We start from the raw sequence: 13,547 nt of genomic DNA, 5'->3' as shown, positions 1-13,547 counted from the left end.
AGGCCGGGCCTACCTCCCTGCTCAGCCTAAAGCGGGTCTGCGAGCTGGGCCCCGGGTTTAGCTAGGGGTCTGCCTCCGTAGGCCCCGGGCTCCCCGGCAAGGTGACACGGGCTTCGGTGCTACGGCTCCCGTGAGGCACGGAGGGCTGTGGCCTTTGACTGGCCTTGTAGTTTGTCTTCCGTCTCATTATGGTGCCTTTTCTCCCTTATTTTTTGGGGGGGTAATTGTCCTGCCTGGCATCAGTTCTTATGCCAAGGCACTCTTTAATCGTAAGACAGACTTCAGGTCCCTTGCCCAGCGTCCCTTGTGTGGGTGTGGCTTTGAGAGCAGGCAGGTGTGCAGCCGCCCTAAACTGTGGCTTGGGAGACAGTAAGGCAGAGCTAAGCAAGTGCATTTTTTGCACCTTCTTGATGAGAATTTGAAAAAGCTTGTGTTTGGGCTTGCCAGCTGATGTGCCTAGGTGTGGCTGCCATGAACTATCAGCTGAGGTCCTGAGGTTTCAGATGTACGGTGTTTCTGGGTGCACTGGCAAATCAAAAGTAGTGACAAACTTGACATAGTCTTTTTCTTGCACTGGGAGGTTACGGTGGTTTAGTATGCAGTTGTGTAGGGGAGGGCACCCACTGGATGAACTGAAAGTGAAGGAAAAGATCTCAACCTTCAGAATTTCATGAAATGTGCTTATTATATCTTCAGTGTAAAAGACTGAGTGAAAAGAAAGATAAAAACTACCTCCATCTGTAGTTTGTCTCATATATTGCCTCCTAAATTTAGCAGCTTAAATGACTGGTTTTTTTCTCTGATTCTGTTATTCCTTCTGGAACTGTGATGTTTAGGATCCCAACACTCTGTTTGGAAATGTTGCAAGTTAAAGAGCTCGTTCATAACTGGCCAGACGTTTTCTGTCCACGCTGCATGCTGCCCTGCAGTTGGTCATGCCTCATAATCATAGTTGAGAAACTCTAAAGCAGGTGCTGAATGCTTATTGCAGCCTGGAAGGGTATGATAAGGGCCACTGTGTGTATTCCTTGGCCTCTGCACAGCAGGTAGCAATGGATTTTGTGTGGCTGCTTTTAGAACAGGGTAGCATCCTTGGGAGCATATCCCTTTCACACTGCAAACGGGATACATCACAGTACTGTGATGATGTGAGAAGTTCATGTGATTTCTGTTGTAATCCTAGTAGCTTTGCTTATCAGATTTCAAAAACCCCAACAACTATAAAAGCTGCTGAAGCAGCAGTAATTTATACTTGGAAGATCAAAGAAGAGATTAAAAATAACCCAAGTAATTGATAACTTTTTGAAAACAAAAAAGTTATGCATATGAGTTGATTCTGCAGCATGTAAATATATCTTCTTCTTTTCCCCTGGACAGATCTGGCGGCCAATAACTGCAACTTTCTTCTTCCCAGTGGGACCTGGAACAGGATTTCTCTACTTGGTGAATTTGTATTTCTTGTATCAATATTCCTCACGATTAGAAACAGGTATGTTACCCATTAAACTGTGAGCATGTGCTGAACTCTGCCCAGAGTTGATAGAGACTAAGCATGGTTAGATGCAGCTTCTGCTGGTAATGTTTGTGTCAATGAGGTTGTAGCTGATTTGGACAGAATTGTGAGGAAGATGGCTCCTCTCTGTGCCTACTCATTTTAGTTGATAGGAAACCCCTCTGAAAACTGGTTTTCTGTGCCTGGCTCCTTCCCTTTGGCAGGGAGCCTGTTCATGTAGGATCTGAACTTGATACTTCTTTCAGTAGGAGGGTTTGGTGCTTTTAGTTGTTGGATTTCAAGAAATGAGGGTTAGAGACTAAAAGAGGGCACTACTTCTATTTTGTGGTGTTTGTTGTCCTTTAGCACATAAGGATGACAGAGCGTATGTAATAATAGATATATCTATCTTGAGAAAATAACATCATTTTTTCCTGTTTTTTAGAGGCAGTGAAGCTTACCTGTGTTATTCTATCAGTTACGTTGAATTGAGAGATATCTTGTACAACTGAAGTGTACCCCTCTATCAAACAGAAATGTGAAAAAGTTACAGAACTAGTTAGATTTTCAGTTAGAGGGAAAATCAAGAGTGGAGGAAAGGAAACCAGATAATGAATAATTTCTCTCAAAAAAGAGATTGTTGTTAAGGGATAGCTTCAAAGCCGCTTTCATTTTGCATTGCATAGTTCATTAAAGCTAAGCAAAACCAATTTCATTTTAAGTAAAGTATTTGCAAACCCAGGCTCCACGTGAAGGCCTTTATGGAGAAGAATTTCAGTGTAGTTTTAATGGAGTCTCAGCACTGGTGGTATAAGTGGTAATGCATTGCAAGGTGATGTTTGGGAAGTGCTATGGCAGAGAAGAGATCCCTGTAAACCCATCATCCAGAGAGTATTGTGGAGTCCCTTTTGAGTTGTAAGAAGAGTAGCAAGGAAAGGGAGGAGTGGTGCCAGATTGTATTTTGTTTTCTTAGTGAAAGTAAGTAGTGGTTTAATAGCTAGAAACAGTTCCTCCTTCTCTTTGAGCCTTTCTGCGGCAGCCTATGATCACACGAGAGTACTGTCAGTGTGACAGGCTGCTGTGCAAAGCTACAGGTAGCATGAATCCCTAATTCGTATATGCACATTGTAAGACATCACTGCTTGTACACAAATTAACAAAATGCTCTAGTTACCTGTGCTGTGGCAGAAGCCTCAAGGAAGGAAGTCCTTTTTACCCCAGTGGATTTCCATTTCTGCTGTACAACAGGTGGCTTTTGAAACTGGGAAGTCAGCTGTGTTGTGGTTTGAATAGATGCATTGCTTTTATACTGCAGTCATTTGTCTGGGTATAAATGAAGTTCTTGGTTAGGTTGGTCCTTCCTCTACAAAGGCTCAAATCCTTCTGCAAGTGGGGATGTAGAAGGTGCTGATAATGTTTACAGCTGGAAATCAGCATAGGTCTGTCTCTTCTTTTGTCTGTGAAACTAGAAGTGAAACTTCTGCTTTCAGGGTTGTGCTGGTTTTTGAGCACATGCTGGTGCTGCATTGCTAACTTCAAATTTAGCTGTCAGAAATGTGTGGTTTCATACTGTGCTTCTGCTTTTCTAACAAGGTGACCTGTGGATTCCTGAGGGAAAGGAGATTGATTTAGTTGTTTTGTTTCTGTTGGAGAAGAACACAAATATTAACAGAGAAAGCAAAATATGTAGTTTGCTTGCCAGCAGTTTGAATGATGAAATTATCAGTCTGCAGCTCTTCCCTGATGACTGGGTTATACCCAGCACCCTGCTAAAGGACCTGGTGGGCTAGAGCTCACCTTGGCTCTCTGCTGAACTTTTTGGCAGTCTGTAGCTCAGTTTTCTTAGATACTCATTTGAAAGTCAACTTAAATAGTTCATCTACTTAGTAGTCTTATAAATAATGAGAAGCTGAATACTTGCTTGCTTTTCTTCCTATTCTGGAGGAATTCCTGTGCTGGAGTTTCTGCAAGGTTAGTCAGCTTCCTTTCTTTATTTGTTTCAATTTGTTGTATGGCAACAGTGAGGACAAACCTCCAGTTTGTGTAGTTCTCCAACTTTAGAACTTTCCAAAAGACTTTTCAACATTTTTTTGTTGGCCGTCCATCCCCCCACTGCTCTGTCATGTAACTTGCATGGCTGAACTTAAATAATCAAATGACAAAAATACCATTTTTTGTTTTACATAGGCTGAGTTGCTCTAGTTATAAAAAGCAAATGCTTGAAAAGAAATTTTTCTTTCTTTAAGTTTTTGGGGATGTATAAAGCAGTTGTAGGGTAACATTAGTAATTCTTGTATAGTGCTAACATTTAAGCAGTGGCCTTTTTTCTTGGCAATTAGATGTTTAATTATTAGCATGTGATTCAGCGTGTTCATGAGGCAGTGTGTTTGTCCCTGTGTGGTCTGGGCCTCCTCAGGCTTCCCTGGCCAGCCTGGGTCTCTGATGGCTCATGGAGTCTGGCTCGGATGCTGAGGTCCATCCCAGCCTTTCACCACAGTTTGCAGGAGTGAGAGCTTACAATTTCTGTGTTCACAAGGAGCTGTTAGGGGTTTGGGTTTTTAACCCTTCTCTCTGCCAAGTCCCAAGCTCAGATGGACATCTAAAGATAATTTAATTTAGTATGACCTGCAGAGAATGTTTTTCTATTTTTTTGTTTCATCTGTCCTGAAAAAAGGTTGAAATGGGAATTTAGGCAAGCAGTTCAGCTTTGGAGAAGGAGCAATGCACTGAACATCTGTACCTTCCTTGTTATATATGTTAATTTTTCTAAAGTTAAAAACTATCATACCTCTCGAGTCTGAGCAGATGAAGCAAAGAGGATGCAATGTGCCCAAGTAAGGACTGGTTTTCACGTGACTCGGTGGTTAAACTTGGTGTCTCCACTTCTGCTGTGCAAGTGTATTTCCTTATTGTGTGCTTCTCACTGGTAGCTTCCTGTGAATGCCAAGGTCTATCTCCATTTTGAAGTCTTGTGAAGTTAAAACCACTGATCTCCGTAGTGTCTCATTTTTTTAAGTAGGTCTTTTGTGTGTGCACTTAATGCAATAGGCTGAATGTCCTATTATTGATCCTGTAGGTTGTTACGTTGTAAGGCCATTTAAAATTAATAAAATACAAATTGTAAACCACAGACTGCATGTACAGCAACTGTTGTTAATGAGGCTTTTCTGAGACTCCTAAACGCAAAAAAAGTCTTAAAGTCTTACCAAGGTTTCAACACCTTTCCTAACAATTCTTTTTATTTACAGGGGCTTTTGATGGAAGGCCAGCAGATTACATGTTCATGCTCCTGTTTAACTGGATCTGCATTGTTGTATCCTTCTGCTCATCATCAAAGTTACAGAATATGTTAGTTACTTGCTAAAAGTGTAGCAAATGTTCACAGGTGAGTTTTTAATCTTCCTGGAAAGGTAGCAAGTGGCTTGCAGGGAGAATACTAATAAAAGTGCTAATATAAGTATGTAATTTGGAGATTAGGGTTCTGCTTATGTAAAACTCAGCTTGTGCTACATGAGCTTCCGTGGTGTTTGCTGTACTGCTTCATTTAGCCACTTCTGTGGCTTGCTGCCTGGACTCAGAGTGTATTTAAGGTGCTATGTGCAGGTGGGTCTGATCTCTGTCATGCCCTGAACTGGAAATTCCAGAGTGCCTCATGGAGAGATCTTTTACCTGCTGAGTACAAGTAAGTTGAGTCTGTGAAAGCAGTCTTGGAATACCTGTGCTGAGCCAGCTTCCTGAAGAAGCTGGTTTTGTTGATTTGGGAGCATTGGGAAACAGTTTTTCCATGAGCTGTGCTGCTCTACCTGAATTTTCTTTAGGTCTCAGATACAAAACTGGGAGGGATTGTTGATAGACCAGACGGTTGTGTTATCACTCAGAGGGATCTTGAGAGGCTGGAGAAATGTGCTGGTCAGGAATCGAATGAAGCTCAGCAAAGGCAAGTGCAGAGTCCTGCCCCTGGGGAAGAACAGCCTCAGGCACCAGGACAGGCTGGTGACTGACAGTCTGCAAAGCATCTTGACAGAAAAAGCCCTGGATGTTCTGCTGGACACCAAGTTGACAATGAGCCAGCAATGTGCCTTTGTGGCAAAAGTGTCCCCCAGGCTCCTGGGCTGTGCTGGGTAGAGCACTGCCAGCAGGTTGAGGGAGGTGATTGCTCCTGCGTGCTCGGCTCTTGTGCATCCAGCTCCAGATTCCCAAGTAAAAGAGAGACATGGACATAGAGGAGTGATTTCAGCAAAGGGCTGTGAAGATGATTAAAGGATTGGAACATCTGTGACATGAGGAGAGCTGGGATTGTGCAGCCTGGAGAACAGGAGACTCAGGGGTGTGTTATCCATGTGGATAAATACCTGATGGGGAGGGAGTAAAGGAAATGGCGCCAGACTTCTCTCAGTGGTGTTCAGTGATGGGACAAGAGAGAACAGGTACAAATGGAAACACAAAAAATTCCATTTAAATATAAGACCCTTTTACTGTAAGGGCAGTCAAATACTGTCATGGTTTGCCAAAGGGCAGTTGTAGAACCTCCATTGTTTGTGATGCTCCCATTCTATCTGCTGTTTCCACCTCCTTGTAGCAATTTGCAGTGGCACAGCATGTGGAAAAAGGGGAGTAGTGACATCAGTGTGAACCAGATCCAGCCAGGAAAGCTAGTGTGTGGAAATGCTGTTACCTTTATCAGTAGATTACCTTTTCTCTAGTCACGTTCCACTGTATGGCAGGATTTGCTGTTCCTGCTAATCCTGTTGAGCCACAGCAGTACCTAGGAAAACAACAGAGCGGGTTTGGTTGTGTTGTTAAGAAAACCGTCGGCTTCGTTGTAGTTGCAGGTTGTTGCCTGTGAGCTATTAGATAAATCTGATTGTGACTTGACTTTAAAACTGATGATTTAAAAGTTTCCAGTTGTTTGTTCCCTATATGATGTAAGGAGAAATCTGGATGTGTGATCTGGAGAAATGCTTGGTGCCGTTTTATATACATTTATGAACTGTTAAAAGCATTCTGATTGTAGCAAAATTCTTCAGCAGTTATTCTACTCAACATTTAATACAGCAAGTAGATTCTTTGGGTAACAAGGTAGGAAAGTAGTATTAAAAACTTTCATTGATGCCCTTCAAGACATTATTTATTTTCTCTGATTCCGTGGCAATCTGTTGAAATTTTTTAATGATCTGGTATTTCATCAGTGAGAAAACCTATTATTTTAGTCTTTAAAAAAGCTAATGGAAGAATCCAGCTGTGAAACCTGTAACATGCTTTTATGCAAACACTGACTGAGTTTGTAGTTAGCCAGTTTCACCATGGAGGGAAGGCCAGTGCATCCGACAGGCCTTGGGGTGATGATTTGAGGTGGCAGCTTGAAAGCTACTGAAAACCAGTTACTGAAACTAAGTGTGTAAGTCTGTAGTTCACTGAATGTTTTTAATTTTTTCCAGTGGTTAACTTAATACTACACAGGAATGTTGTTTTAATTTTAAATGTTGAAGGCCTTGCATGCGTGTTCAGTGTGTGTGCAGCTTCTTTTTGTTCTAGTCTATCAGGTTTGCTGTGTCTTCCTTAATGGTGCGATGACAGATAACTGGCCTGGCAATGGACATGCAGGTAAGTGCAGTGCAGCTTCTTAAATGATAATCTTATGGAACTTTCTGGCTACCTAGTGACTTTACAGAGAGCGTTATTGGCATAACTGCAGAATGCAGATAAGCTAGGCTGGTTTAGTTTATATCAAAATGGACTGTTGGGTGTGGTTTGGTAGTTTTTTAGTTTTGGGTGAGACTCTAAGGTCACAAGCCTGTACCTGACTCGACCACTCCTAATTTAGGGAGTTGAATGAAAATTGACCCTGTGCAGTCAGAAGTGTTCAGCCTTTTACTGAAGTGGACACAAGATGTCACCTGTGCACTGTTTCTTCTAATGAATGTGGTTTTGCATTCTTTATCTAAAAATGGGGTTTGGGTTCATCAGTCTTAAGTTTATTGAGCCTCTGACTTGCCAACAGAAGATCTTTTTGTGAAAAATGCAGCTTCAGATCAAAACTGTGAAGTGCCAAATCTTCACAAGAATGATTAGAATAGTGATCTACAGAACCAGTTTCAATGAGGTAGTTCTTATCTCCCCAGATATTATGGGTGAAAATGGGCAAGTGTTTCTTGGACACAACAGAGCACCAGGTAACTGCATGTATTCAGCCTTCCTCTGCTGTTCTCTCCTCATCTTATTCCGTCCCCACTACCCAAAGCTTCCACCAATATCTCTAATACTCCGTGCAATATTATCTGAACATTTATTAGATCACTTATCAGGCTCCCCGGTAGACAAAAACAGGGATCATGCATCTGCTGTCAGGACTCAGTTCTGTTAAGGGCTGGAGTAACTTTGCATTTAATTTTTTTTTTTGCTATGAGGAAGACACCACAAAATTCTTCAAAAGCATGCTGAATACACTTAAACATTGTATGAATTTTAGACTGATTAGTGTTGATTTGTATCTTTTTAAAAAGGTACTTAAAATATCTGAATACAAAGTATTGCTTAAAAATCGGTTGTTTGATGTATGAATGTGGTTTTCTTACAAATAAGGTTTTTCTGCTTGTGTTGATTGAGAAGATGAAGTAGAATAGCTGGGCCTCTGTTCCCATGTCAAATACTTCAGGAAATTAGATGCTACTTTGTTTTTCCAGTAAAGTGGAAATGGCTTTAATAAAGACCCTCCGGTGCCCGTGAGACGAATCAAGCTGGGGGTGTGCTGCAGGGCCTGGGGAAGGCTGGGCTGATGCTGGTGTGCCAGCTTTGGTGTGGGACCTGCTGAATAGCAGCACCCCCCAAGGGATGTGTTTTAACCTCTCTCCCAAACACATAAGGTGGATGGTAAACCAGTTCATGGAAATGTGGCTGGTACAGTCTGTCGTCAGTTCTGAAATCAGCAGATAGTTAAAATGGTGCTTTATGTTTGTTTCACTGAAAATAGTCTAATTAGCAATAGCTAATTAGCCAGAGTAAGGAGGTATTGGAAATAGTCTCATCTCCTGGCATGGAGTACAGATTAACTCTGAGGTCTTCCAAATTGGCTTTGCCAGGGCTGGCTGCAGTATCTGAAATAGTGTTTTGCTGGTGCCTCTTCCCTCTGTGGTGTTCTGAGGGGGATGAAGCTGGTGACTCAATGGAGTAACACTTCACCTGCTATATCAGCTTTAGCCCCAGGTGTGTGTTTGGGTTAGTGTCCTGGGCTGTGACTGGACGTGCTGGTGGCACAGGTGTGTCGCTGACTGCGCTGGAGCTGGGCTACCAAGCAGCTGGGAGCACAGGAGTTCACAGCTGTGCTTTCACTAGGTGCAAGTTGGAGCCCTTTGCTTTGATGTGTTCTTGCAGAAGAGGATGACCAAGTAGATTCTCCATAGCTATTGAACAGATCCATGACACATGATGGCAAAGGTTCTGTGGCAGTCTTTAAAGATTTTTCCTGATGGACCACACTTACAAGCCATTTTTAAGCTTATATCTCCTGCTGCCTGCTTAAGTTTCTCAGGCTTCTGTGATGGTAACTTTTTGCCTGAAAAAAAAAATGGGGTTTTTTTGTTTGTTTTTTAACATTGCAGTTGCTGATGATTCCACTCATCATGTCAGTACTTTACGTGTGGGCCCAGCTGAACAGAGACATGATTGTATCGTTTTGGTTTGGAACAAGGTTTAAGGTATGTCAGACAGGATATTGGGAAGATTTCTGCCCAGAAGATGCACTTGAAGGGGTGAAGGGCAAAATATAAATATTTTCTCATCTTAAGTATGTCTCATGTTTTCACATAGTTCTATTCTCCTTGAGATGGAACAAAGATTTCTTCATGGTTCTCCATATGATGTCACACTGTGTGACTTTACTGAGAAGATGTCCTGACAGCTGAAATTCATTGGGCTTGAAAAGAGGGGAAAAAAAATCCATATAAATGTTAACCTTGGATAAAAGCTGAAAGTAGTGACACGGTAGTGACAAAATGTTGATATTTCAATTGTTCTTTCCTGTACAACCTTGTCTGTTCTTGCCAGATCTTGTGATGAAAACTCTTTTAATCATTGTTTCCAGACCTTTTAAAAATCTGAAATACCAGTTCTTTGTAAGCTTTCAGATTTAAGCTTGCTGTGGAACAGAGTGTAAAAGACACATTTACTTATAATGCTTGAGTGTGACTTTGTGTAATGCCTAAAACATTTAGATTAGAATCATGCTTGTTAGTGCAGTGGTGAGTTGAGCAGGTTTATGTTCATAACTGGTAGTTAAAACTCTATCTCCATTACATTCTTTTTCAGGCTTGTTACCTTCCATGGGTTATTCTGGGATTCAACTACATCATTGGTGGATCGTATGTATTTCCTAATATGACCAATTTGAAGTTATATAAAACCTTTTACAGCTATTGAACTTGTGGCTGAACTTAGAAGCAATATTAAAATAAAAGGCTTAAAGCTGTATAATCTAACTGATAATGCTCAGTGTCATATGGTGGTCACTTCAGGTAAAAGCGAAGAGGAGATTTGTGTGAGAACTAGAGAGTTTAAGTGAGGGGAAAGTAATAAGAATTTGGTTTAGTTTCTAGTAAATCTATGCATTAGGCCTTTTCCTTAGTAAAAGAGTACTGCACAACAAAGAAAGATGTCACCCCAGCAATCATTACCTGTCTTAGAAACAAATTTAGCTTGACTCTGACAGTGCTGTTACTTCTTTCCCTCACAGTCTTGCCCAATGTGATGGATTTTTCGCTTGTGGCACAGAGGGGAGTGGCAATATCAAGCTCAGAGTGCCGTGTCATATGGCACTTGCTGAATTGGTTGGTCTGTGTTGGGTTTCTTTGACTAAACTCCGTGATGCAGAAATCCCCTCTGTGCATGGGCTTTCTCATTGGTGCCCTGTGTTGGCTGGGGCCTCTTGGTGCCGCTGTAACACAATTAGTGACAATAACAACTTTTGTGGCTGATTTATAAAAGAAGGAGATAGAACAGCAAAACCAATTCCCTTTTCTGGCTGTGCCTCCTACTGACTCATCTGTTCGTACTTGCTGTTAGGTACCTGCTGTTTCTATGCATGATGGAAGATACTCAAGGGCCCCCATTCAGCAGAGGTTTTGCAAAACTGGGAACAAAACAGCTCAGTACAGCAGGAGATGGGTTGTCCAACAAAACCAGCAGTAACTTCTCAAGCTCCACAGACTAATATTTTAGTCACTAATAGCTGTACAGTCTAATTCCCTGATGTAAACAAGTATTTAATTGCATTTTCAGTACAGACTGTAGAGAAGGCTTGGAAAGGAAGGTGGAACAGCCTGTTGATTTGTTGGCACTGAAGGTTGGCACTTCTAAAGAAATGGCTGCAAAATGCTGAGGGAAGGGAAATTTTCTGTGGCTCACAGCCCCAGCAGTGCCCATGGCAGGTGAACGGTAGTAACCAGCAGATTATCACTTGTTTATTTTCAGAAAAGGTGCCATGTCTAACAGCTCTTTCTTTTGCTTTGCAGAGTTATCAATGAGCTGATAGGAAATCTGGTTGGACATCTATATTTCTTCTTAATGTTTAAATATCCAATGGATTTGGGAGGAAGGAATTTTCTGTCCACACCTCAGTTCCTGTAAGCTGACTTTATTTTTTAGCACACTGTTTGGTCCAATTTTCTGTATTGCTCATCAGACATATATTTGCTGTGATTGTAAGGTGTAAAATACTTTCCTAAATCAACCTGCTTCAGACTGTCATACTGACTGTGCTGCCAAGTTGTCAGAAATGTTGAGTTTCTTGTGGATGGCCCACGTGAGAGTTCTATGTTACCTCTATGGCTGGCTTATGTCCTTTGCACGCTCTTAAGTCATAGTTCTGCTAGTGAATTGAGCTCCAGTAGACAGCTTGCTAACAACTATCAAGTGGTACCAAAAAAATGTTCTCCTGTAAATGATCTTTTTTTTCTGTTTTTTCCATGAAGCATTACAGTTGCTACCAGTTCGCCAGCTTGTGACAGTAATAGAAGTCAGCTATAGACTTGTTCAGAGCTGTAATACTTGTCCTGCTTTGCAGTCTGTACCAGCAACTGTGACCAAGACTGCAGGTCTTGGGTTCTGAAGTGCTTTTTCTTATCTGTTTATTGCTTTGGCACTGAAATACTATGATCAGAAGCTGACATTTGTAGCTTCAGTTACCTTTATCCACATCCTTTTGGGTTGTAAATATTCCCTCTTTTAGTTAGCAACTGGGTTAACCCATTTTATAGGATAAGCTGTTAATTAGAAGATGCAAAGTTGAATTAGTTACATTTTCTGTACAAGTGTTAATGAGGAGGGCAGCTTTATATTCTACTTCTGTGTTTGCAAGGCCTTCTGCTAAACCTAATTTTCCATAAAGATTAGAAGACAAAATATTTTTTCAGAGTGTCTCTCAAGGCAATAACAGCTCTGAAACTGCCATCAATTTTGCTGGTTACATGCAATTCCTCTATGTGTATTTAATTTTTCTTTATATTTGGGAAGAAAGAACAGAAGTAATGCAGAAATCTCTGTAAAGGGTTAAAGTCTGCCTTTACACTGTAATGTTTTGTTAAAAAAAGATGCTGTGGTAAGTTACGGACACCTTGAATAGTGAAGGACTTTTTCTGTACAGGGTCATTTTTCTTATCAGAAAGGAATCTGGGTTTTATGTCCGGGCCTCTGTTTTCAGTGGTCAAATTCAGCAAGTGTTTTTCAGGAGCTCAGTGTGACTGTTGTAAAGCTGAAATGACTCTGAATTAATGACATCCCTGGTAAAAGGCAGAAGCTGTATTTTAGATGCCTATTTAGATGGTAGCCTAAGTTGGATAATGAATTCTTACAACTCTGATTTACTCTGGCCTGGTCACTTGAGTTTTGATTGCAGACAAGCTGTTTGCTTGAGCCTCTTTCCCCTAGTTCCTTTGGTTCTCAGTTCCTCAGGAATGTTTATTTGGAGAGCAGGGAGATGGCTAGATGCTGTGATGACAGGAGCGTTGCAACTACTGAAGAGAGATACTAAGAAGCTATTTTGATATTTTTATATTTCTTCTGAAAGAAATGGAGAGAAGTTAAGGGAATTAAATTTGTATCACAGCATTTAGTCTCAACAATGAGATTCCCTGATGTGTGTTTTTTTCCCTCTGTGTTTGCATTATTGTATCTAACCATATCCTAGAGATGGAAGTTCCCTGGAATTCCCATTTCTCATTGTGCTGAGGGCTTAGATTTGGGAAGATTCCTGTGAAGTACTGCTGTGAAAAGCCAGTTTTATTGCAAAATCTCATAGCTAAAAGGAAATGCGTGGAAAAGTAGTCTGGTATTTACCCATAAGGTACAACTGTTCCTTAAACTCTCTCCTTCTCTTCTGGCTTGTCCTAGGTACCGCTGGCTGCCAAATAGGAGAGGAGGAGTGTCGGGGTTTGGTGTCCCACCTGCTAGCATGAGAAGAGCTGCAGAAGATCAGCAGGGTGGTGGAAGACACAACTGGGGGCAAGGTTTCCGTCTAGGTGACCAGTGAAGAACCTCCTGCCCTTGGGAAGCAGCTCTTTGGTTTTAATTGGGTGCAGGACTTGACCCTCCCTGGTGCAGAGCATGCTTAAGAACTGAGCTCTCTGTAGTACTGTTGGATTTATCTGAGTTGAAAGAATGTTTCTGGCTTGAGAGAAAATTAAAAACTCCAGAAGGGAAAAATGTAGCTCATGCTCCAAGTTAGCCAGTAGTGTCCTATTTGATTCTGCCATTTAAAAAAGTCTTCTTTATACAGTATTTTCTGTCTGTTGCAGTGGGCAGCAATTAGGCTGTCTAGTTCCATGATGTGATGGAACAGGCTAATGGTGTTCAGTCTCACCTGGTAAGTAGAAGCTTTGTTGGCTATGAGAGTCCAACGTGAGGCAAATGGATCAAACTAATCCCAAAGTTTAGGAAGATGACTCTTTCCATATCTGTGGCTAAGTCCCAGGGTCTTTGGAACCTTCATTTAAGTGATATCTCCCTGCTGCATTCCTAAAGCAAAATGCAAACGTTTCATTCCCATTACTAAGCTGTGTTTTGA

At 41.5% G+C, this 13,547-nt stretch overlaps 1 protein-coding gene across 1 annotated transcript; it reads left to right on the top strand.

Annotated features, from left to right (window-relative positions):
• Positions 1-1,377: 1,377 nt before the first annotated feature.
• DERL1 (derlin 1) lies at positions 1,378-13,277 on the top strand (the record flags this gene model as incomplete). The annotated part of the gene is made up of 7 exons (XM_008936132.1): positions 1,378-1,489; positions 4,741-4,805; positions 7,070-7,096; positions 9,091-9,186; positions 9,797-9,849; positions 10,999-11,109; positions 12,875-13,277. Coding segments are annotated over 7 exons (603 nt in total), but the record flags the coding sequence as incomplete, so codon positions are not given.
• Positions 13,278-13,547: the final 270 nt, after the last annotated feature.

This window comes from Merops nubicus, unplaced genomic scaffold (assembly GCF_000691845.1).
Source record: "Merops nubicus isolate BGI_N331 unplaced genomic scaffold, ASM69184v1 scaffold11722, whole genome shotgun sequence".
Classification (NCBI taxonomy): Eukaryota; Metazoa; Chordata; class Aves; order Coraciiformes; family Meropidae; genus Merops; species Merops nubicus.
This window is presented reverse-complemented; position numbering and strand designations above follow the sequence as displayed.